A 26,399-nucleotide genomic window follows, 5' to 3' on the forward strand; every position below is an offset into this window, starting at 1 on the left:
TACATTGTAATCCCGTATTTAACGTATTATTCCAATTTATATAATCGTCTCTACCTAATTCGTAAATACAATAATAATTATAACAGAGAAAAGAATTAAAGTTAGTAAGCTCGGTACTTTAAAAGTGGAAAAATAATGTGATCTTTTATCACAAATAGATTAATTTATCGCTAAAAGCGACGGAATAACACGTAAAACATAGTTTAAAAATACATATTGCTGTGTAATATAAACAGTTTAAGTAAGCATGACCAGGGCCGGCCCTGGCCCTAGGCCCTGAATCTCAGGGCCGGCCCTGAGCATGACTTATGATAAAAGAATCATATGGTTTCAAATATGAAACATTTGATATACCACAAATCGATCGAAAACATATATGTTTTCTTTTCTTCTTTGTCAGATCTATTTTCCAATTTATTAATTCACGATTCCCAGATTTTAGGGAATGAAGTAACTGGAAAGAAAGGAAACTATGAGTCTGTTTGTGACTCATGAATGACAACTGGTTCGGTGTCAGTTTTGGTGCTATGTAAAAATACTGATACCGAAACATATGAATCATGTGTAACGTTGGTCATAGTTTATTTATACATATGTGCATCACTTCGTATAAATGATAATTTATCAATTATATGCATTCAATTGTAACAATGTAGATCACGAACAGATTTTCCAACTTTTCTGACTTGACAATTTCGCAAAGTACCGGAAGCGACATCTTCCAGTCGGAAGAGACATTCCAATTGACAATCAGTCAATTATTGACAAGACATCAGAAAAATACGGTCATTCAGCGAAGAACGTGCGGGAAAACAAGAATATCCTGACAATTATTCACTGCAATATTGATCGATGCAAATTATGCAGATGGTTCAAGTGTTGAAAACCTGGGGCAAGGTCGCGGCAGTTACTCGCACGCTTACTTTAATGATCAAAACTGCTTTGAAATGATCATATTCTCGATGATACAGAAGTCTAATCGAAACGATTTATATTACCATTTAAATTACCCATTTACAATTTCTCAAGGTCTACAGAATCCATAAAATTTTATTTATCTCATGAACTTGGTCATACTTTGTTAACAAAAAACAGTTTATACAGATGAGTTGCATATAAAAGTTTCCTCGTTCGTGTTTAATTCATCGACGATCGAAGATCTTTCGAAATTCAATCATTTGGAAAGTTTAATGTACACTACCGATCAAAAGTTTCAGTCACCCAAAGTGAATTCTAGTTCATTCACATCAATTAGATTACATTTGAATAAATAAGAAGAAAGAAAATTCTAAATAATTTGCAATTTGAGATATTCTTATTGATACTATTATATAACACCAGGTACGGTCAGTCTCATTACGGTTATCATGAGTTCTAATTATTTTATGATTAGATAGACTTTTAAAACCATACCTGGTATCTAATTAAATATTAAGTATTAAGAGTTTTAAGATGGTTTCTCTGAAAGCAATCATCAATATATTAGAAGACAATGGTCTGAAAATTTATGACCGGTAATGTATAATCAAGATCGAGGTCAAGGCCAAGGAGACCGTGTACGAGGAGGAATCTGACGAATATACATATATATATATACGTTGCAGGATAATTCTGGTAGGAAAAGCGGTCACGCATCTATGCAGGAACAACGAATTTATTCGTGAACCGCTTTTCGAACGAAAATTCGTGCCAAGGTGGTTGTAGCCGTTACTCTCACAAAGCCAGCCACAATCCCGATGACACCGATCGTAGAAATAAGTCTATTCGTAACCAGACGGTCACGTCTACGATCTACCGTTCACCATCCGTACCGTTGCCGACTGTCTCTCCTCTACGTCACCGCGTTTAAAAATACAAGCTATAACCGAACCCGGACAACCGCCTGTATATATGCAAAACCCAAGACCTTTCTGTGAAAGTAGTAAGTCACGTCTGGCGTTGCACACGCATTCGTACGAGAGAAAAAAGATTTCCTCTTGCACATTGTACATATTTGTCACCGAACGACAAACACGTTCAAGGATCTTCGTACATATTATAGTAAAACAAACATGATATCCAGGTCGTTAATTAATACGCTCTTTGATAAATTTATTTTGATAAGAATTCTCGAAGGTGGACCTTCTTCTTATTTCGTTTTTATTCAAGGACCTTCTTATTCGATGCCCAGTGAAAGTAATTCGTTCCTAGAAAGTGTATGCAGCGTATTAATTAAAAGTAGATATTCCGTGGCGGAACAAGCGTGCGTTCGAACCGACCACGATGCTCACTCGCTCACTCGCCAGCTTGGAATTGTAACACTTGGAACCTAATTGCGTTCTTACCTGCTCGTTTACGATACGATACACCGATTACGTAACATCCACGATTTCGACAGATCGAAATTTCTACAAAGAGTCGCGAAAGAAACGGTAGGAGAAGAAGCGTAGCTAGCGAGGGAACGTTTCAGGTTAAGTAACGAAGTTTCGTGTAATCTAGATTACACGATCTCCTAGGAACATCGAAACAATCCTATGGTTTCTTCCTTTCTTATTTTAATTCTCAAAAGACGACGAATGTAGAGCCATTTTGACTCGTAATTAAAAAACCTCATTACGCGCGAGTTTAAATATTGAATCGTGTACAATAATTAACACTAGATTGCCGGAGCGAATGAATTTTACTAATTTACGATTTTATTGCTATATATATAAAAAAAACTGAAATAATTTTTTAATAGAATTATGAAATGTATACAAATACTAATTCCTTCCCCTCCCACTCCTTAATTCCAAAAATCCATATGTGCTATTCTTATTTTGACGGATCTGTTTGTCCAGTAATCTAGTGTTAAAATGCATTAATGAATAAGCTGATATGTCCTACGTGGCACCCCCGTTTTCCTTTTTCCTTAGACGACATTCCCCGTGTTTGCGCAATTTTCTCCAAGTACTCAAACGACCATGCGCACCTTTCCCCAGGTGTTACAGCGTGTTCCGGTTACTTCTAATACCGGAAAATTAACGCAAAATTGACCAGCTATTTTTATAATCGACGGGTAAAAACGAGCTCAACGACACCGTCGCTGGAAAATCGTTGTCGTGCCGTGTAATGATGAAATTGTTACTTTGACATGCTGCATGTTCCGTACCCGAGAATAGACGCTTTAACTAGAAGTAACTCCATCTCCGATACTTGATCCGATTACTAGGTAAACGGTGAACTTTCTGGAATATGGAAAGCATCGTGATGCAATATGCTTAATAAACTGTTTCGTTATATCAGCACCTTATCTATCTTTTATCTTCGCATGCAAATGCGTATAAGATTCAAAATGGTTTATGTTCCTTATGTAAATCTAATCGCGTACATTGTATCTCGTAACGTAAAAATATTTGATTAACGAAACGGAATTGTTTTTCTCAATGTTACGTTTGAAAAATTTAATAAAATCAGAAGGTTTTACCGTAGCACTTGAACGCGTTAACCCTTTCGCTGCTACGCGAATTTTTGAACTTGCACCAGTGGGCCACGAATTTCATATTAAAAATTTTGTAATGGCAAAAAGATAACAGCATAATCTTGTCAATAGCACATTCTTTTTAGTGGTGCTCACCGGTGACCACCATGGCCCAAATGAAAAGACAAACGCCGATCCCATGGGACCACCGTGGCAACGAAAAGGATTAAAGCGTCGATTAAAATCGATCGTTCCACAATTGTCAATCGGTGTTGTCGGTCTAAAGAATGAATGGGAACAAAATGTGACCATATGCTGCTCGCATCCGCCTATGCATAGGTACGTGTCATCTCGTCTGCAAGCGAACCCGCTCATGGTGTTCCCATCTCGCTTGATTACGGCTGAACCATACACGATATACTCTGAAACCACGTTAGCGTTCCATGAATGAACGCACGTGCCCATCGTATTATTGGTCGAGGCACGTAACGTGAAAAGTCAAAAGGAGACGATCGAAGAAGGCAAGAGACGAACGAAGGAAACGGAGTAATGGAAAATCGTACTACCGGTTACTGCTTGCCCATACAAAACGCTACACACTCGTTCACAAATAGACACTAGTAAGATTATAAATCTATTATAAAAGTTCCAAGACTTTTAACCGTGAAACAGAGTATAGAACGAGGAATTCATAAGCTACTTCCTTGAGCGGTTAAGCAAATAAGTGCAGCTCTATTCCAGCATGAACGGTCATCAGACTAAAATGCAAAATAACTAGAAGTCACGGCGGAGAATTGATTGTTCGAATTTCTACACGCGTATTGCGTTGATAGGTAATTCTAGCTATTTTCAAATAGAGAGTGTCAGATCGTATGCGTGGAAAGTTATACACTTGTGTAACGATATCTGTGTGAGGGAACGTTCCGATCACGAATCTCAAACATTTAATGACACGGTAGAAAATTAAGATGAAAACATGTTCAACACTTGAAATTATTATTAAATAACAATAAAAATTTGAGAATAGTATTTAGATGAACTATAACAGAATGAAGATATGAAACTTATAAAATGAGCTCGATAGCAAATTTCATAAGAAACGTATGTGGGAACGAATCAGAAACCTGATATGTATATGGTGTTGTAACTTTATGCTGGTTCTGTTTGTGCCACATATTGCACACAAGTGTACAGAGTTGAGGATTAAGAGAGAAAAAAGAAATGTCGCGTGAGAAATTTAATTAGATTGAAATATCTGAGTGTCACCGACAAATGATATTTTCTAAGTAGATCTAAATGTTGCAAGTTTGGATACTTTCTAACTCTCCGAAGTTTGTATTATCAAATGCTAACGGTGTAACGTTACACAGTGACACATGCTAGGCAATTAACTGAATAAAAGCGAAGTCTGATGCCTCTTGATACTCGCGTTCTTCGCGTGATTGCTTGACAGTAGCAACGACCTGGAATTTGCGGGAATTGAAGTCAAATGATAAACTCTTTCTTACGACAATTTTCCGTCAAGGGAATATGACATTTAGAGTATCCGGGGAATGTCGTCTATCGTAAGCAATGGACTCTTTTTTGATGAACACAGGCCGAGGAGGACTTTGAAGAGGAAGAAAACGTAAAAACTATAGTTTCACAATTTTGCATCAATTTAATTTCATAAAATCAAATAATTTGTTATATATCCTTTAATTTACCACCTTACCGCTGGGTCTTTAATTCCATTAATAAGCAGACCATTCGAGTGTGCTCGAAGGCCGCGGTTAACCGACGACAGTACCTTTCATTCAGTCTTTCTTTTTTTACTATCCTTACTACTTTATTTACTTGCTGCTCGCCTGTACGGCGTCTTTATCTTGCCGTTGTATTTTCATTTCATTACTTTAATCGTGTCCTCGTTTACCAGTAGCCTTCAGACTAGCCGCGCTGTTTCGCGCTAAAATTCAATTTGAATCTAGAAAATCTTCATTCCCAACGCGTTAACTGCCACTGGTGACCAGCATTGCAAATTCGATGTAATAGAATAACTAAGGGTAAAAGATTCAAGAAAACTTACTTGCTACACTCATAGTGTACCTTACTGTTAATTTCACCTAACATCCGTGTATTGCATTTCCTTGCATCGCGCGTGTTTGCTTCATCTATTTCTCTATTAGTCTGTTGGAAATACGTAGCGCCAAGCTCAACCTTCTCCCCCAAACGCTTTTAGCTTGCCAGTGAACATCTGCACTTACAGCGTGTAGCCAACCCTCCGACCGAAAATAGAAACTATTATGATGGAGCATCTGCACTGAAAGTAGAACGAGAAGGAGAAATCTTAACAAAATATGGGATCAACCGTGACGTTCGCCGGCATCGAGGGAACTCGGGCAAATTGTCGAGCGTGCGAATTGTTTGCAATGCTTGAGTGCAATGAGATCTAACGAAGCTATGACTTTGAACAAGTCTAATCGTAACGTCGCTTATCCAAGAGAAAAAATGATCCATGGAAAGAAAATTACAGTTTTCTATTATTTTTGCCCTGTGCCTTGTCTTTAGGGCCAACTACAGCGCCCTTAATTGCACAGGGCATTCTCGTGTACAGGCCTCGAAATGATTCTGGAATCGTGTCAATGATACATCTTGGAAACAGGAAGGACGAGCGAATACATCTGCAAGTCATATAGATACAGGATTTATCAGTAAGATTAACCGTAGCGTGCGGAAGAATGGCTGTGATAAGAAACCAAAGAAGAAAACGTTCGCCAAGTACCATCACGTGCGCAGAAAGAATAATGGTATGATCAACTGGTAACCGGCATTAATGTGGGTACACTAGTACGGAAATAACGAACAATCATCGACGGCTTATGTTGCATAAGAATAAAGAAGCAAGAAAATTATTGGATTTTTTTCATAAGACTCCATAATTATCGAACAAACAAATTAAAGAAAATGTACGTCTGATTTTTAATGTTGTTATGCAATAGCATTCCAAGTTTCAGACGGCAGAGTCAAGTCTTTGCTGACCCAACGATTGCATTTTATTTAGATTTTATAAGCTTCAAACTTTCATTTAAAAATCTAAGTGCCCTTGAATTAACACTTTAAAGAGCTTGAAAGCTTTTGACATTCGGAATCAACCAGTTCGACGGAATCATCTGGAATGCATAGAGGAAAGCTTACGAATCTAATTGGTGAACATCAGAAGGTCAAGGCTGTGGTGACACCGGCGGCGACACGCAAGGTTCAGCGAGCCGTCGCGACGCTTATCTCTCCGTTTCTTGCGTTAATATTTCTCGTACAACTTTTTTTTTCTTTTTCGTTAGATAATCGACTCTTTATGAAGCATTGCTCGAAAATAGAAACATTAACATACGCGTAGATAAACTACTTGTAGTAGTTCCTTTTCATTCACCCACTTTTGGACTTTATCTTCAAAGGTCAATCACCTTAAACGTCGCTATTTCAAATTCAACGTTTCATCCTCTATTACTCGAATGAATTATAACAAAAATCTATAGACTACCTAAAAAAAAAAAATATCGCAATGGTTAATGGTATCATTTATCTAAACGACTTACTGAACAGTTTTTTAAAACCTATGAATGTAATTTCGCTTTGCAGCGTTGCACAATATTTCGGCAAACTCGATGATAACACGCGAACCGATCATTACGAGCATCGCTGCAAAGGTGACTACGTATCATCATTGGGTGTGGGCATATACCGTATGCCGTATGGTCAGTATATACTATAGTCCAGTGGTGGTCGAACCTTGTCACAATAGGGGTCATGTATCGCTTATCAGAAATACTGGAGAACCGCCTTCTTTACAGAAACGATATTACATACATATATTTATGATACATCTACGCGTTGTGTGTATGATTATTAGCCAACCTGTATATAAGATTGAAAATCTTGAGAAGGGGGCTATAGCATTTAGACTTTCTGTCACTTTTGAAAAAATTCTTACTTTTTAAAAAAATTTTTCTTTTATTTGCCAGTTCTGACCGGAAATGGCCGAAAAAGGGTTGGCTTTTAAAATCTAAGTTGTCTATCTCAAAATTGAATATAATCGTCACTGATATCTGGTAGCCATAGGTGTGCGTATGGGAGCCGCAGTTTGACCACCATGGCTATAGGATATATACGACATCGTGAAATGCTAGAAGAGAGGTAAGCGAAGTCCACGTTGTTCCTTGTCCTGCAGCACGGCACAGCTTGCCATTTGAATATCCTGTTTCCTACAGTTTCGGTATGCAGCCGAAATCAGGCAATCTGTTTTGAAACGATTATAAAGATGTAATCAGGTGGATATAGTTCCTCGACGTTATCGTTTCTCCATGATTCTCCGTCGTTCATTACTACGGTGTCGCATAGGTCAAGGATTATTGACACGGTGTACCTGAAAAGCGCGGATAGAATGCAAAGAGCAGCATAGCCAGTCAGGTGGTTGTGTTTACACTAGAAGATTGCGAGCAGTATCCTTTCGTGCCGGCTAACGATTATGCTATGCTAGCGCAGTGACTAATTCTTCGGAGAAGACCCGCTGGTGCTAACGAGAAGAACTTCAGCAGCACCCTTGGCTGCTATTCCTGTTTCGCTCGATTGATTTTAATTTTAAATTTCGCGCGGTTCGGATACATTCCAATTCCAATTGTACAAAATGAAATAAATAATACCTGTAAACATAGTTATCGTTATGGCAGAATATTGTTATAGCCTTCGTGGGCTCTATGCCAATATCCTGAACAACGTAGCTGCCAGCACTAACAATAAACAAACAATCTTCGTGTTTTGAAATATTATAAATATTTTCATAATCAATTCACGTTTATTAACCGACTTCGAAAAAGGAGAAGGTTATTCAATTCGATCAGTATATATTTTTTTTTATATTTGACAATGTTTAAGTATCATACCTAATACGGTGAACTGAACGGGTAATTCATTTTCATTAATGTTCGAGATAAACGGGAAAAATATGAACCGTGAATCCTTGGTATGTGCGAGTTTCGTAACAACTATTAAAAATGAGAAGTTACCGTTTAATCGTGATTTGTAATAATAGGTGATTAAAATTAGATGAACAATACTTGATAACAGGTGAAATCACCTGTAATTTGCGTAACGCATTCGATGATTGCCGAGCAATCGATGACAGTTCGCTTTAATACACGGTTAGAAAGCGTATAAAATTACAGAAAAGCATTGAACATTTCGCTTTTACTCGAAGATTCATGGATCCTCGTTTCGTTATAAAAATAGTTATAAGAAAATACGAGCATAAATTTTGAACCTTCTAATACGAACTCTGTTACGTTCGTACATATATAAACGGATTCTGTAACATTCAGCGTTCAAAGTCTATATACATACGTTCATCTATTATAAAGGTGTAATTACCGTATTCAAAGATACTAACGTTATGGAATATTCGCTCGCGTGACGTCATAGTTCTCTAGTTGTATATAAGTATACGTTCAAGATAAGACACGTTTACTCGATTCTTGTACAAACTGTGACAATTAACAGCGAGAAATAATTTTGCCAATCGTCACGATATAAAATATGCATACCTCTCATACTTCTAGTTCAACACGTGCGAAACGAGAGGAACAGTTAGAACACATGAGAATCTTAAATGAAAACGTTAATGCTTGTTTATGTATGATGGTATGCAGATACATCTGGAGTGCAAATTCCTAATAGTTCCGATGCCGGTCTTTAGTTTAATACGCAAAGTACAGCTGCACCTACAGTTGTACGACCTTTCTCATTTGAACAGCCGAGCAGCCGCTGCCAACCTAAGTCTAGTTGGTTTTCCATATAAAAAAAGGAGCGCAATCGCTGGTTGCTTAGCACCCATGTATTTAACAAACTTTTACTTCGTGTCGTTGCGAAAATTTACACATATGCGTGGCTTTTTGTCGTAACAATTACAATAAAATGATTTTTGAGCACGTCTGGTTGTCGTGCTGATTTGCATTCCATCCTTATCAGAGCTCGGTTTTCTTGATATTGACAGCTCACATCATATTATCATCATAGCCACAAACGCGTTGACGTAAATAAAAACACGATGATACTGTCAGTCTAGCTATAATAAATATACGTACAAGATACTCGTGCACGTGTGTGTACTTGCGTGATACATGTGCGTCAGGGCCGAATGCTTTCAGAATTCTTCGATCACTCGAATTTATTTATTATAATATTATTTAATTATAATAGTCGTAACTCTGTTTATTCAACACAAACTCAATCTATAAGTTGTATTACGTATAAGATTTTCAATGGTATCAGAATTTTAAAGAATAAAAATGAAAAATTGTTATCGTTAGCAAGCGAAGGGTTCTGAAATATCTCAGTAGTTAGTGTTTTATGCCTGCCCGGACTTTGCATCCCTTTTGTTGGCAGCAGTGAGTAGAGTAGTATTCAGTGCGTCGTGCGAGAAGCAGTCGAGCTTGGCGAGGTCGCCTTTTGCGTTGGCACGGAGGTTCCTCCGTGCGTGTTTTTAGTTGCAATCCCGGGCCGAGAAAACCCGCGTACCCACTCGTCTCTGTGTTTATTGCAATTTGTCACGGGGAAAAAAAACGAAAGTGATCAAGTGTGATTTTGTGCGTTCAACGTTAAGGGCGTAGCCAGGCATTGTGTAAAAGCGCTTGAAAACGAGCGACGACAAATCGGTGCGTGACAGTCTGCGTCTGCCATTGGAAAGGATGTCTTGTTGTCTTTTTCGCACCTAGTGGCATTTTGCGTACTCGCGGGTTCGCTGCATCATCGTCATCCTTTCTCTCTCTCTTTCTCCTATCTCTTTTTTCTAGCTCGTTCTGTAATACTACTGCTCGTCGTACTATATTATACACACATACCGTACGGACAGAATTGAAGACAATCGACGCATGGTGCAGTCTCAGTCGCAACAAAGTACCGAATTTAAGTACGAGGTAAGCTCGCTTGACGTTTCCATGTATTCTTTCACCTCGTTCGCTGATGTGTTTAGGAAGATAAATAGAAATGAATAATTTTTTCCATTCGATTGGATTTGATTGAATAGAAATTGTATATGAATAAGGGAGAGGCATAACATGGGGGTTTATGGGGGTGTGGATACCAGTGGATGTCAGTATTGAGTATAGAGTTAGAGCTTTAGCTTCTGTGCTTCTGGCACACCCATCGCTGCGCGACCGCTGGCCAGCGTGTGAATACGAACCAAGCGGAAGGACGAGACCCTGAGTAAAAGAGGGAGAGTAAAAAGCCGGCATACCACACCTTAGACTTCGCTCCATTTTCCTCCTTATTGAATTATTCCTCTCCCAGGGATTTCACTCGGCCGGTTGCTTCGTCGATTAATCTCGCGGGAAAGGAAAACGTTTCGTACGATTTCAGTCACGATAACGTGAAATTGTTTCACATAGATGTTAATCTAAAAAAATACATATTTTTCTTTTCTTTCTCGTTAGAAAAGGCTTCCGTTTTTTTTTTTTTCATTTGAAATTGGAACGTAGACGGAAGGAAAAACAAACGAATAATTGAGAATTTTTCATAACTACTGTGCGCGCCGGTGGAGTAGGGAACAAAATTCTGACGTACGCTTTGTTCCGACTGGCATTCAACTTTCTCGTACCAAGCACGAGTTTCACGCTCCTGTCACGGTGCCGCTTTGCGTAGTTGGTCATCATTGCGCATTCCTAAAACATCACTTTTTTCACGAAATTTACATTTTCATGAAACATATGTTCTCTTAGCCGAACTTTGAACCAGAATTACTCTCAATTTTTTGATTATCAGCTTTGGGGACTCTGATGTAATGTTGTTTACGACTGCAAGATACCGAATCATGGAATTTTAGATAGCAAAAGGTATGCGTCGAATCGCACGATTCTTTACTTGCCCGCCATTGACCGTTTTAAACCAATTGGCGGATTAAAAGTTAATCGGAAACACTCGAACTCCAATCGTAATATGATTACAAAGTAGCACGATTGACTTCTTATGTAAACACATAATACTTTCTTTTTTATAATATTCCTTTCTTTCAACATTTAATTATGTCGTATTATTTATTCATTAGTGTATCAATCATAGGTCAAACTCTAAGATACGATGGATTTTTTAATTCATATTTTGGTTTATATATGTTTTAAAAGTGACTCCAAATATTTTGCGTCGATTTTGATTTACTATCTGGTTAAGTAATCGCTTCGTAAACAATGCATAATCTTTTATCACATTTTGCACAAATTTTATCTTTTATTATCGTAATTGTCTTGAAACGGTCTTTCGACGTTTATTTTGTCATCAGTATTTCTTAACACCAGGGGCGGTTCATTTGGGGGTTGAAAGGGAGACGAAATATGTTAACCCTCTGTTGCATGAATTTTTATGACGAGTTGAAAAAGATATATAGTTAGTCTACTTAAAAATGAGTGTGGTCATGAAATTAATAATAAAATTTTATTAGAAAATTGCGCAATGTGAACTTGGAACCAACTCAGAGTCTTCAGTATTGTCTACTTAATTTACTATAGAACATTTGAAATTTAAGTTCCCAATTGGGAACGGAATGCAATAGAGGGTTAAAGTATGTTTAAAAATTTTTTTTAATTATTTTTGATAATCAATCCTGTTCAATGCTCGTAGGTAAACGATCAACATGAACAGCAGATGACTGTCAGCCGAGCTGATGCTCGTTCAAGTTTAATATGAGCGAAGTAGTGGCTGTAACACCTAGTGGTGGATCATCACGCCAGGAAAGCGTGGCACACATCAAAAGGCATAAATTAGCCAACTGTAATGTTCCTCTTGTCCACGGACGATCAAATCCACCGATCAACACCCGTAGTAGACTGACCACGCATCAACGGAATCATAGTTTGGATTTTAGGTATTTATATTATGATCATAATTGTTTCCGCAGTACATTTATAGTTACTGATAACAGAATTTTTCGCCTCGTTATCTGTCGCATAGTGGATCCAGTATTAACTGCAATTTTATAATAGCTATACACAATGCCATGATAGAATACACTTATCTTATGGATATACCAGCTGATATACCCGGTCTTTGTCCAGGGTTAAATTAGTTTTGTACGTGATTCAGATTATATGTCTTCTATCTCTATATCCAGTTAACTGTGGAATTTAGTGTTAAATATCCCTTACGGGATGGGTAATTAAAATTAAGCAATGACGAGTAAACACGACAAACGCAGTTGACAAAATTATTCGCTCACCGTTTAAAACAGAATACCTCATTCAAAATTGGACCAAATGATTTGAGGTTTCTCGAGAAGCTATCCAAATTAATTTGCTGAGATATGTACTTTTGTCGTTTTAAAAAATTACAATTTGTCGAAATTTTTTAACTTTTTTATTTTAGCAGGTAATGAAAATTTAAAATATGTCATTTGTAAATTTAAGTATGTTATATGTATGCGAAAAATTTCATTGAGATCGGTTAATGCACTTAGAAGTTACAAGAAATTAAAGTTTCCGAAAACCGTGACTTTTCACCTAAGAAAGTGACCGATATAAAAATTAAAATTTGAAAGAAACACTATTTTTTTCACGATTTCGACAAACTGTAATTTTTTAAAACAGCAAAAGTACATATCTCACAAAGTAAATTAATTTTTATAGCTTCTTAAAAAGCCTCAAATCATTTGGTCCAATTTTAAACGGGGTATTCTGTTTAAAACGATGAGCGAATAATTTTGTGACCCACTGTACATAATTGTGGACATACAAATAGAAGAATTTTTTATTTGTACAACGATTGCATCGTTAATTACATCGGGATGTTTACAGGTCAATGGGTATCCTGTTGCCGCCAGTGCCGCAGGCAAGCGCGACCACGTTGACGCATCATCACAGAAATCGAAGTCTCGATTCCGCGTTGCAACGAATCCCCGAGGTGGACGTTACGCCGAGTCCAGAATGCGAGACGACGCCAACGCCGGTAGCTAAAGCCACGGTGCCGGCGTGCAAAGGGCGCAGCCGGGAACGCGAGGATCTCGCCAGTCTCGGCTCGGACGACTCGGGTATACTTTGCGGTTCCGACAGCGGCTCCAGTGACGCGACCAACGCGGCCACCAGAGAGTCGAGCGTCGATCACCTTCACAGTCGCGAGAGCCTCGATTCGTCCTTGTCCCAGCCAGGTGACATGGATAGCGTGGACGCGGTGGACGGCGAGGAAAGTAGTGCTCCAGTGTCAGTGTCGGTACCGGTGTCACCCGTCGAGCTGGTGCACTTGAGTGAACCTTCATCAAAAAATCCCGGTGATCTTAGTGAGCCGTATAAACATGAGAACACGGCCAGTGATTCCGATTCGCAGGTAATGCGGTCCGGAAAAACGGTCTGTACCGTTCAAGAACTAGAGACTCACGAGTACACCGGTGAAGAACGACACGACGATATGACGGTCGACGCGAGGGATTTCGAAAATTCCTTACAAGTTTCATCGGTGAACGATAAACAGAGTGAACTGACCGGTGCTGCTATGACGTTGTGCTGCGGAACGACCGTGCAATCGGAAACTATCGAGGCAGCTGTTAAGAAACAGACTGGTATCGTTTGTCGAAGGCAAGAGACTGTTCAACCGAAACCATCCGAGGGATGTTTGCTCAGATTGTTTGAGAGTCAAATTTTCGACATGTCCATGGCGATCTCTTATCTTTTCAATTCTAAAGAGCCTGGAGTTCAAAGCTATCTTGGTAGGTATAATGTACCTGCCTGATTTTCTCATATTTTATGTTCAAATTGATTGTAATTTGTACATCTTATTGTTAATTATTTTGCTGATTCTATTGTTACTATTGTATTCAATTCGAGTTGATGTTTTATTAATGGGAACAGATTCACTGCAATCCATAATGTTTAGAAGATACTCTTTTCTACTCTAGTATTAATAAAGATATTTGTTTTATAAATGAAAAGAAATGCAAAGAATAAAATTTTCTAGGGAACAAGATGTTTAGTTTCCCAGATAATGATGTGGACTTCTATTTGCCACAATTGGTTGTAATGTACATACAACTTCATGATGTTACAGAAGTTCTTTATCCATATCTTGTCCATAGGTAATTGTATATTACTGAAGAGATTGATGAAATTTTGAGTGACAAAATTATGCATAATTTTTCAATTATCAAATTTTTTATTCTAGGTGTAGACAGTCGGCTGATTTTTCGTTAAAATGTGCCTGGCTATTAGATGCATATAGTTCTGATGCTCATCTACCATCTAAAAAGAAGTCTCATGGGACCAAACTAAAAAATCTTATTCTCTCAGATGAACTCAGGTAATGCATAAATTGGAGCAAAGAAATATGGAGAAGTATAAAATATTTTTGTGTTTAATTTTCTTTATATGAAATATTAGGCCAAAAGGAAATGAGAATAGAAAACGTGTAGCTGGATTGCAAACACCTGCGCCACCACCGTTAACTGCGATGCAGAGTGTTACATCTCCTAATAAAAAGACACACCAAAGATCTCAATCTGATGCCACTGGATTATTTCAAACACTACGTCGTAGCCATTCCGGTAGAGAGATATCAGAAATTAATATCATAATTACAAACTTTAAAAATAAATATGCAATGAACTAGAATTTAACCATACGTCTGAAACTTATTTCAAGGTACAATAAATAAAGTAAGTCTTGGGGACCTGAGCTCTGGTCGAGCATTTGACAATGGTTGTACCTGTTTTTATTCCTGCCAAGGTGTGGTAAATGATTTACGAGGACAAAAAACCGACTGCTTTTGCAATGTAATTTGATATAATTTTCATTAAACATCATAATCTATGTTACATTATTTCTAACGTTAATTAAAATGATATTTGTGTTTATAGGCGCCGCGTCTTGCTCCAGAACTCGAATTTATACAAGCATTAATATCAATTGGTAAATTACTTGGAACTATTCCAACAAAAGAAAGTAAAACTGTTCAATTAATAGCAGAGCTTAATACTCTCAATTTGAATCTCCCTGCAAGGGTGTGGCTTCCTTTGCACAGTTCAGTACCACATCATATCGTACGAGTGCCACCTCAATACGCCGCTGTCCTCAATAGTAAAGATAAGGTGAAACAGATTTTTCAAACTCGATAATTTTCTACGATCTTAACTAATTATTTTCTTCACGAAGATGTATTAATGTGTTTTAAAATATTTAGGCACCGTATATAATTTATGTTGAAGTGTTAGAAGTAGAAGATATTTATACATCGCCTGTACCGACAAAAATAGTGGGTTGCTCGTTAAGGCATACTAAATCAGAAGAAAATTTAACAGGAGGCGAACAGTCTAATGTAATTGATTCATCAAACATATCTTCTTCTGAAACACAACATAGCATGCCACCGATTAGGCAAACTCCGGTTAAAAATATTTCTCCGTATTCCGTTAGAAATACGGAAGTCGCATTTAATTTCCCCGATGATGATCCTAACGACTGTTGGAGCCAAGAAGACGATGAAATCACGCAACAGGTGTTTATTTATATATAGATAATTAGTATTTAATATCTTCCTTCGAACGAGTTCGATAATTAGATGGATTTTACTTTATAGTATTTACAACTTCGTAAACCAAAAGATAGAGACACGATATCTCAATTAAGCCAAGAATCATCAGATAGTAAAGAACCAATATTTGTACCTGGTGATATAAAGAGGCGGTTAAGCGAAATGGCTGCTGCGCCTAGTGCAACGTTTAATCATGATCCGGAAGATCCGTCGGCTGCCGTTTTGAAGGAACCATGGGAACTGAAACAACGTCGCATAAGAGCTTCCAGTCCATATGGTCATTTGGCATCCTGGAGACTTCTTGCTGTTATCGTAAAGTGCGGCGATGATCTTCGACAAGAACTTCTTGCTTCGCAATTACTTTCAATGTTACAAAAAATCTGGCAGGATGAACACGTACCCCTTTGGGTGCGACCATACAAGTACGAACGGCATTGTTATCGAATATACTTAAAAATATTATTGCAAACTAATTTATCGATTGTTCAATTTTATTTTACAGAATTTTATGCTTATCAAATGATAGCGGTTTAATCGAACCAATTTTAAATACTGTATCGCTTCACCAAGTGAAGAAACAGTGCCAATTAACGCTTTATCAATATTTCGAAAGAGAATTTGGTCCGTCTACGTCAGAAGCATTTACCATCGCGCAAAGAAATTTTATTCAAAGTTGTGCAGGATATTGTCTCGTTTGTTATCTTATTCAGGTTAAAGATCGTCACAATGGAAATATCTTGCTTCATCGCGATGGTCATCTGATACATATAGATTTTGGATTTATTCTTTCAACTTCGCCAAGAAATTTAGGATTCGAGACCAGCCCGTTTAAATTGACCCCTGAGTTTGTAGAAGTAATGGGCGGAAGTCAATCTAAACAGTTTCAAGAATTCAAAAATTTAATTCTTCAAGGGTTCATTGCAGCACGAAAGCATATGGAAAAAATAGTTAATCTCGTAGAGATCATGTTATCAGGTAAAAATCTTTTGGGTAAAGTCTTTAAAAGTTGATTATTGTTAGAAATGTATTGTATATTTTTGTTTATTGTTACAGGATCACAACTTCCGTGCTTTCGAAGTGGTGGTGCAGCAACGGTTCAAGGGTTGAAAAATAGATTCCACCTAACGTTGACGGAGGATCAGTTACGTCGACATGTGGAGGACTTAGTTGAAGCCAGTATTCATTCGTGGTCAACTAAATTATATGATCGGTATCAATATTTCGCAAATGGCACCCTTTAATAATAACATAAATTATTGTTTATATGGCAAGGATAATGATTTTTATAAGAAAACAACAAAATTTGATAATATGGTATTCCTTCCAGAAATGTTTAAACTTGTAGCATTCCGTAAGCACAAAGTATCTTTGAACCTAATTACTCGATCACACGCGAGTATGATCGGTACATAGGAAATGCTATCTAAAACATAGATTTATTCCAGATAGGATAAGCTGATTTCAGTATATTAATTTTTATTTTCTCTTAAATTATTCCTTAGTTTCTTAAAATAATATGATAGTTGCCTTTTATAAAACTTGTACAAATACTACGTTTATCAATAATTAAGGGATTATTTGTGAAAAGTGTTGTTTACAAAAACTTCATGCCACGTATACCTGTAAAAAGAAAAAAAAGAAAGATGAAGAAAGAAACGATAAACGAAACAGGGAATAATTTATGAAATTTTTATCGTTACGTTAAGTAATATTAAATATGTATAATTGGTTTTGTTGTATACGTTCAAATGACTATGTATGCCTTATTGGCAAGAACGAGTTAACTATGGTCGGTGCAGACTTGGTGAAACTGACTGAATGTTGGACTGCTAAATCGTTATAGCCTATAACAGCGTAATTTGTTAAAGGTGCCTTATTTGTAGAAAATGGTGGAACGATCAAATTTGAACACAGTGAAGTGACTACGTGTGTTGATCTACTGAAAAAAAAAAAAAAGAAAGAAACTGATCTATTATAAAAAGGACAATCTATAATTTGTACATAAATACATTGCATAAACTTTTGTCGAATTCCTTTCATAGATAATTTTCGGCAATAAATAATCCCACCACGATTAATATGAAGGAATTACATGGTATTTAAGGTTCGAATGAAATATTCGGAGTGAAAGAAGCGTGTACGAAAGCTCGGATATTAACAGAAGACGAATACTCAAAATATTTCCTACTTTATAGATTACTATTACTATAAATACGTTTAATTATAATAATTAAGAGTAACTATAGAGTTAAAATTTAAGGATCACATTTGAAAGTTTTTACATGTTCTTATTACATACATACATTAAATAGTCATAATGCGAAAATATCTTAGTTGTGTGAGGATAGTTATTTAATAGTATTTCTGCGTTAATATGTTTGTTTAAGTAAGTAAATTATAAAGTAAAGGAGTATTGTATATAAAGTGACAAATTTTATCAATTATCAGTTAAGATTAAATTGAGAATGAATGTTTGAAGCAAAATCAAAGTCGCAGCGAGCCAGCCCATCAACGAATTTTGGGCTCTCTGACTTCCAAGTGTCTTAACTCTTTCTTCTGTCGTAACCGTCTCATGATAGAAAGGCGGATCAGAGATCATGAAATAATTGATATTGCATAACGCTCAATACACTTTGCATTTTAACATTGTACGTTTACGTAATATCATTGTGCTAATTTTTGTTATATTCCGTGAAATTTTACTGTTTCCTACACTCGAATCGTAAGTGTTTTTCCATTAATTTCATATAATAAAAATTTCAATCTTCTGTACAATTTTAAACAATTAACATCTCTGATTTGCCTTCTTCTTTCGCTAGCAATTATGAGCTACTGATAATATCAATTATTAAATAAATATGAAATTTAATCAAATCTGTAACGTTGATTGATATACCCAGAAATCCTAGATTAGATAGGAATTTTTAATACAGATCACACATGAAAAGAAAAATAGGTAAACATTCAAAGATATTCAAATTTTTATTTGATTGTACATTGATCGCTACATGACGTTTTTAACCGGCAACGTTAAGTAAATAGTTAATTCTGTAAATACATATGTATTACGATATCAGTCATAAGAAATTCGGAAAGTACGGATGTAAATATATAAGTGATGTACATGACGATGAAAGCATAAGTATCATAAATATCACAATAAGTCATGATTACAGAGATCATATAAATGTCTTATATTCTAGAGAGCTGTTGTAATAAATTAGAAGGCCAAATTGCTTCCAACTTGTCTAAAATATAATAAAATGGATGAGAAAACCAGGCAAGCATTGATCGTGCAACTACACCCATAGTGTCAGGATACTGGTGCGTTAAAAGTGCTAAGAGTGCTGTAAAGGAGCATAAACCAGCTGTAAATAAAATAAAAAAGGGTAACTCTTTTTTAGGATAAACGCTTACATCGTGAAACGAAGGTAGAAGTTCGCGATCAGCGCATTCTGTACAAGTTGGATATGGATAAAATAAATGTCCTCTTTCTAAAGGATAAGGTAACATTCTAAATGTACCTTCCCAAGTGCAATGTAATAAATTAAGAGCACCTTCCATTTGCTTCCAATGAGCAAGATGAAAGAATGCGTATGCAATTGCTTCCGAATCGCCTCGTTTCAAGACGTGTTCAGGAGGTAAAATTAAAGGTTTCATTTCTAGTAAATATTTAGGTACATGAGGATTAAATTCAACAGCTCTGTGAATAGCTTCAACTGCTATCATTTCTGGAGTGGTCAACCCCCTTTTACTAGCTATATCTGTTGAAAATTTATCAGCAACTACTCGCGCCTTCAACAATGCTGCTGTATAACAAATAGTTGCTGATTTTGGTAAGCTTATGTCGTCATACTTTGCTAATACTGCTTGAACATCTGCATACGCTTGCATTTCTAATAAAGCTTCAATTAAATTTTCATGAATATTTAGAACATTCATAATTGGTGGAACCTCTTTTGTTAAATCCCTAAACATTTTCACAGCTTCTTTTAATTTTCCTAATTTTCGTGCACACATAGCTAATCTTCGTTTAATATATATCAATACATTTGTATCTCTTCTATGTATAGCTTCTGCAATTGATCCTTGATGTTGCGTACTTTGAGATTTCCTATAATTATTTTCAGCTACTTTTAAAGCCTGCTTCAAAATCTTTTCTGCCTCTACAATGGTAGTAGCTTCTTCTTCTGCAAGCAATATATATGCAGGGGCACAATCAGGATTACGTTCAAGAGCACTATGCGCAGCTTTTATTCGCACTACTGGATTGCGTTCCCTCCAAGCAGTTTGCATTATTTCATATTCAGCCTTACCTATTAAAACCAATTAATCAATATCCAAATCTGACAACATGCTGGCATTGCCTTTTTAAAAACAATTACCTGTATCACCTTCACAGGTAAAGAATGTTTGATGATCTTGAGCAGATAAGTTCATATCATAATATGTTAATGGTTCTTTATTTGTAGCCCAATAAAATCTCTGATATTCAGCCCCTCTAAATAAATTGATCGGATTACGCCAAACTTTACATTCTGGAACATTTTGCTGATTGGAATTGGAACCATTCAAATTTGAATTATTTCCATCTGACCCGCTGTCACCTCCTCCAATCCATGGAGAAATGTGATTTAATGATACTTGTTCAATAAATGAAGTACCATATTTTCTAAAGTACCACCATTCGAAAATAAGGATTAATCCGGAGATTAGAGATGATGTTCCAGTAAGGGCGACATAAAATTTTGGGGTTAAGGTGCTTAAAAACATTGTAGAGTCCCACATGCTTGTGAATAATAGGGCCATTTATAATACTTCAACAGTGAAAAGTATTTTTTTTATCGTTCCAGATTGCACTATTATATTACTGTTATACGGACAGTGTTATTTAATAATTGTCATAACACTGTAAACGTTTTTACTGTGTTTTTACATCACCGGGAAAGTGTAACACTCCGGTATTTTCTTTGAATTAAGAAAAATAAAACAAGCTTTGAAGAATGATTCTTAATATTTACACATGTTTCTTGTTTCAATTTTGAAACAGTGCGTAAATGCTTTCATTGTAACCAGTTGTGACAGCATTTATTTTCTCTGAAGTTACCGAAATTAGAAGCCCTACATTGCAACAAGGTTTCGAAATTCATAGCGCTTGCTACAGTGACTATAGATACAAAAAGACATGTCTTTGCTCTCGAAGGATCATGATTTTAGGGATCTCAGACACCCCCAGGTAAGGTTAAGTCTGCATATAGAGAGTACAGTTGGTATGATAGTCGTACTTATTTTACCAGTTCCTCTTTTATCACACCTCGTACTAGCAACTGGAAAGGTACAGTTTTGATTTCCATTGATTCTATTTTTGTTAGAAATGAGTCAAAATCAGCACAAGACCGAAAAATTCGACAAACTTGTATTTTGAAAAGACCGCCATAAATTAAAAATGTTTTAAAATTGATCCCAATTTATAATTAACGTATAACCAAAAGCTTCACAATGAAGTCTTTATCTGCTATCGGAGATATATCGAAGCAATCTGCTGTTAGATTGCATATTTTTATCCTTTTACCATTTTCGTGTCATACACGACATTATCGGATCAAAATGGAATAAGACAACAGCGTTACCGAAAGAGTAAATTAATTGCTTTTTATTGCTAATGACATTTATGGGCCTGAAAATCATAATTTTTGAAATTATCGGTTTTAATATCTTATTTGACTCATAGTAACATTCAAATATAAAATTATAAAAATTTCTTATTTAAAATAAGCATTTCCTGTCTCCAGGTTCCGGCGTTTGCCGCCAGGCGACGCCATTGTTTCCCTTTTTACTGCGTCGTAAAATTCAAAAACGTGAGAGGAAGATTTGCACAGTGTTTTTTGTGTATAAATTCGATTATAAGAATACGACATTCCCTCTGGCTGTACACACGAAGTAGGTATAACATTTTAATTAAAAATGTAAAAGACAGTGATACGAAATTATAAATTTTGAAGTTGAAAAATTTTTCGACAAAACATTAACCTGCGAAATCTGTAGGTGCAGCTATATCCAATGGGACGATTACGTAAGATGGAGGACAATACGCATCAACTAAATAAGGTACGATCATTATTACATTCCTATTAAAAAATAATAATATAGTACATATTTTACCTTCAACTTTACATTTTTGACAGGACTCGCTGCAGTACACGATGCCGTGGCTTCGCATAGGTGAGTTTGTCAGCAAATAAATAGATCTTAAGAAACTTAGCAAAAAACGTTCTACATGTTCGACACACGCTTGCCTCGTTATGTTTACTCCTTCAAGCTGTTTTCTTTACCAAATCAACCTACTTAACGGCTGTCGTCTTAGCTACATAGAAATCAATTAACAGTATATCTTATACATAGTTAACCTTATTTCGTTCACATACAAGAAAAACAGTACTTGTATACGATAGAAATATTTGTATGACGATTAGAAGTAAAAACGTTCAAACATATCAATCCAGACAATTGAATATATAGAAACATAACAGTTCTCGGTAAAAGTGATGGTACCGAAAGGGTTAAAGTCGTTTTAACATAGCAATCCATTGGATGGGAACACGAGCCCTCTAAAATCGCGATCGGCAGCCGTAAGTTGTTACCGGCGTCGTAAACTACGAGGAGGTAGGAGCGGGAAAGTATGAGCGGATCGGTTCCTGGTTTGCATTTATTGCGGCGTCTCTCGTGAGGAGAGGCGTGTTCGAGGAGAGCAATCGTTCGTTGGTCGAACAGAAAGGGACGGTTTAAGGCGGCGAAGAGCAAAAGAAAATTGTTCGTGGCGGTTGAAAATGAGCGGAGAATCGAAAGGCAGAAGGGGATGAGGAACAGGTGTGGTGGGGGGGTGGGGAAGAGAGGGAGAGAGATCCCGTGGATCCTTGTTCGATACGATACCAGGCTTTCGTTGCTTCGAGCTACGATCCACGGTTCAGTCTTCCTTCGACCGTCCTTGCGTACAGGTCGTTGTTGTTATCGGCGAACGCGTCTTTGACCGTACGTTATAAATCCGTCGATAATTTCGTGGTACCATTAGGTATCTACACTTGTGTACACTTGTGCTCTCTATTTTTTTGTGAATCATTAAAAAACAAACGGTCTAAATAATAATAATTATTTTAACAAAAGTGCAAAGTGAAACAACGACGAAATGATTAATCAACGGTGATGAGGATTTAATTCGTTCACCTTAGGTACTTGTTTTTTTATTATCATTATAATTTTTTTTAACGTTCTGGATAATTATAATAGTGACGTGAATAGAAGAAAAGTGAAACCATAAATTAATTGGTATTTCCTGTGCTCAACGGCGAGGAACTTGGGAATAAATGTTTAATGTATATTTAATAAGATTGTTCGTTATGTTTAATGATTCCTGTTGGTAGATTAGAGAAGCGAAAGATGTTGGGGAATCGGTAAATGAACTTTCCGTCTCGCAAACGAGTCTTCCGTTGATAACGAATTCGCGTGAGACGCGGTAATAAAACAGAATTGCTTAGGCCTAGAATTTTTTTATATTTAGTTACAGTCAATTTGGAATATTAATTAACATTGCGCTCTTCCTTCGGATTGTTCTGTGTTGGAATTCCGAAATTTTTATTGGTATCCTTAATTTTATAGAGCTGGAATAAATATTTCTAAAAGAATTGAGATAATTATTATGCAGCCGAGATACATATCGTAGTAGATAATTTGTGAAAACTAGGAAGTACTTTGTTTATTAGGTTCTTAATAGAGTGTGACCTCTAGACGCGACAATGAACGTGCTCGACGGTGATATCAACGGCCGCATAGGACAGACGCCACGGGCAACCCGATTCGCGATACGCATTTCATTCCTCTTTTCGCAATAATTATTTTCGAAACAATAGAATTTCAATACACTCGCGATCGGATTACGCTTCATTAGGAAAAATAGCGATATAAGGTAAACAGGAATGTTCAAAATCTTAATTTCGACGTAATCAATATTAAGACGTTTAAATTAAAATAAAACGGCATCGAAAGCCAGGATGGTTTTGTTTTGAAAACAGTGACGGTCGAAAGTGAGAGGTGGCTCGACTTTGGTAGCAGTGCGTATCGGGAGCAACAATTACTTAAAATTACAGATTGATCTCTATCACGGGAATCGTGTGTTCGTGTCGACGAGTGATTGTGATTTGTTTTCAGATATAATTGACAGAATTTGGTGGAAGTATGGTGTAATTTACTGTTCTGCGATTGGATTACGAGCAGCGGTGATTCACTTTGGATGAAACATGTACGGCTGGTGAGTACTTAATATTTTATTTAATAATTCATACTAAACCTTAACTCTTTAAGAATTTTAACACTTTGAGCGCTACATCTCCCATACATGGGCGACGCTTGAATTTCGATAGGAATCCATCACTAATAGTATTAGGAATTCTTTGACTTACTTAATTAGAAATACTTGTATTAGATACTTGAAATTGTGGATAAAAATATAATGAAATATTTTAAAGATAATATGTGAAGACAAAAGTAATACTTAACACTATATATTGGAACTAAAGAGTGGGGAGGGGAAGGAATTAGTTTAAAAAAAATTATTTAAGTTTTCCTATATATACGTATAACAATAAAATCGTAAATGAGTCAAATTGATTCGCTCCGGCAATCTAGTGTTAATGGAATTTTCAATAGTTTTAACGTGGCAGTCAAAGTGTTAAAAATAAGCGATATTTTAAAATGCCTAAAAATACAGCATATTCTATAAATCACGCCCATTCCCACGTGATCCGAATGCCTCAATCGCAATCTCTTAAAAACTTAGAGATCCACCGGTTGCTTACTTACAATAGAATTTTACTTAACTCCGATCACAAATGGCTGCCGGTACGTGCAAGCTGTTCCTTTCTTCGACGGAACGACGAAAGACGGTGCGTCGCGTCGTTTCGTAGAAGTTGGAGCTGTAAGGTTCGCATGCACGTTGAAAGAATGACGAACCGCGAAACGTGAGTGTATAGCCTAACGAACGTATTCCGAATGCCTTGTCCAGACTGTATATGCATAAAGCCGGCACGTGTGCCAATATTTTTTTCCCTTATTCATTCAATATGCATCCGGTTAAGTTGGCACGGATAATAACGCGTCTTCCGTTGGTCACGTAACAACGAAGCTCTATTCAACTTTTCTGTAACCCTTTCGGTACGTACACAGAGATAACGTAAGTGAAAATATGCAAAGGATTTAAATGATTAGAAAGAATAAAATCCTTGTTACAATTAGTATAACGATCGGACGAGCAGCGGTCTGAATGAGTTAAGCAGGAATAGCTTCAACAAATCACTGTATCAGGGGTTGAATTTATGTTCGGCGAATTAAAAGACGACCTTGCAAGGTAAATAAATTCTAGCGAATTCCGCGTGGCCGGTATCGTAAGCTGCAGCAGAGCGTAACATTTACGTTTGCTTATGTGTAGAGATATATTATAGCGATTGCATCGGTAGATGCAGCACCGGGGATTTCGCAAATTTCCCTCTAACATATCGACTACCAAATGGTAGTAACGAGTTATCAATTTTTATTTTATTAATGAAAGAATAGAAATCAATTTTGAATAGGTAAGAATAGCGATGGATTAAGGGGAGGATTAAAGATGGCTTCAATTAATATTTTGTTAATTTAATAAATAAATCTAGTCGAATGAAATATTTTCAAATTGTAACGTGTATCATTTAGAGTCTCATCCGTAGGCAGTGCAGAATATTATTACCTTTCTGCAAAGGGACAGCCAGTAATTAGACCTGCACTCTTTTATTATCTACTTGCTTCGGGGATGAACGCAACCGTGATGAAAGTTCATAGTATCTTTTGAGTTATTGCCGTCATAACGATAATTCAGTATTCCAAAGTACCGAGAAGGACACGCGTGTACGGATTTGATAAGCAGGTTAATACCGAGCCTCGTATTTTAACGTTCGAATATGTATTTAACGTTATTGACATTCTTGTTTTATACGCTACTTTGTGCGTACATACGTACGTAATCTGAAAACGGGCAACGAGCTCCGCGTTCGCTACACTTGTTGTCCCGTACTATAATTAAATAATTATCAAACGTGAAATTAATGGACGTTGAGGGAAAAAGATTTATTCGTACAGTCTGCATCGAATCGATCGATTTAAGTAAACGGTGTAATTTGTGGTGATATTGCTCAACGTTGTAAATTGTTAGGTGATTAGCTCCTTTTATTGTAGTGGATGAGGATGTTGAGAAATTTGAAGGAATGCGTAGATTTTTCAGAATTCGACAAATAATTAATCAAAACGATAAAACGGTGTTAATTTCACTTGTAAGACTAATTACAATTTGCATAATTGAGGGTTGTTAAAACTAAAGCAAGCCTGATATTTCAATTATCTTAGTTCA

The 26,399-nt window shown here is 36.6% G+C and overlaps 3 protein-coding genes across 10 annotated transcripts in view; 2 read left to right on the forward strand and 1 right to left on the reverse strand.

The window, feature by feature from the left end:
* Positions 1-9,858: 9,858 nt before the first annotated feature.
* fwd (phosphatidylinositol 4-kinase beta fwd) lies at positions 9,859-17,934 on the forward strand. Its single transcript, XM_076692285.1, is given in 14 exon segments — positions 9,859-10,122; positions 10,261-10,383; positions 12,080-12,134; positions 12,137-12,323; positions 13,249-14,153; positions 14,402-14,519; positions 14,606-14,740; positions 14,821-14,984; positions 15,082-15,212; positions 15,297-15,527; positions 15,620-15,934; positions 16,016-16,392; positions 16,473-16,945; positions 17,024-17,934. Coding segments are annotated over 13 exon segments (3,324 nt in total). The 5' UTR covers positions 9,859-10,122; positions 10,261-10,338; the 3' UTR covers positions 17,212-17,934.
* A 1,013-nt stretch (positions 17,935-18,947) lies between these two features.
* Positions 18,948-21,098, reverse strand: LOC117609306 (protein ST7 homolog). The gene is made up of 2 exons (XM_034335472.2): positions 20,356-21,098; positions 18,948-20,286 (listed from the first exon to the last, which is right to left on the reverse strand). The coding sequence occupies exons 1-2, from the start codon at positions 20,777-20,779 to the stop codon at positions 19,163-19,165; spliced, it is 1,548 nt and encodes a 515-aa protein (XP_034191363.1). The 5' UTR covers positions 20,780-21,098; the 3' UTR covers positions 18,948-19,162.
* dgo (ankyrin repeat domain containing protein 6 diego) overlaps positions 21,096-26,399 on the forward strand; it is an 82,783-nt gene continuing 77,479 nt past the window's right edge. Inside the window, exons 1-5 of one of the 8 annotated variants that reach the window (XM_034335460.2) lie at positions 21,096-21,206; positions 21,763-21,910; positions 22,016-22,078; positions 22,156-22,192; positions 24,173-24,272. The gene's annotated coding sequence lies outside the window, so the exon portion shown is untranslated. Of the gene's footprint in view, positions 21,207-21,762; positions 21,911-22,015; positions 22,079-22,155; positions 22,193-22,925; positions 24,273-26,399 lie in introns of those variants that run through there. The other 7 variants (XM_034335461.2, XM_034335467.2, XM_034335463.2 and 4 more) reach the window with 7 other exon arrangements.

Source organism: Osmia lignaria, chromosome 14 (genome assembly GCF_051020975.1).
Source record: "Osmia lignaria lignaria isolate PbOS001 chromosome 14, iyOsmLign1, whole genome shotgun sequence".
Taxonomy (NCBI): domain Eukaryota; kingdom Metazoa; phylum Arthropoda; class Insecta; order Hymenoptera; family Megachilidae; genus Osmia; species Osmia lignaria.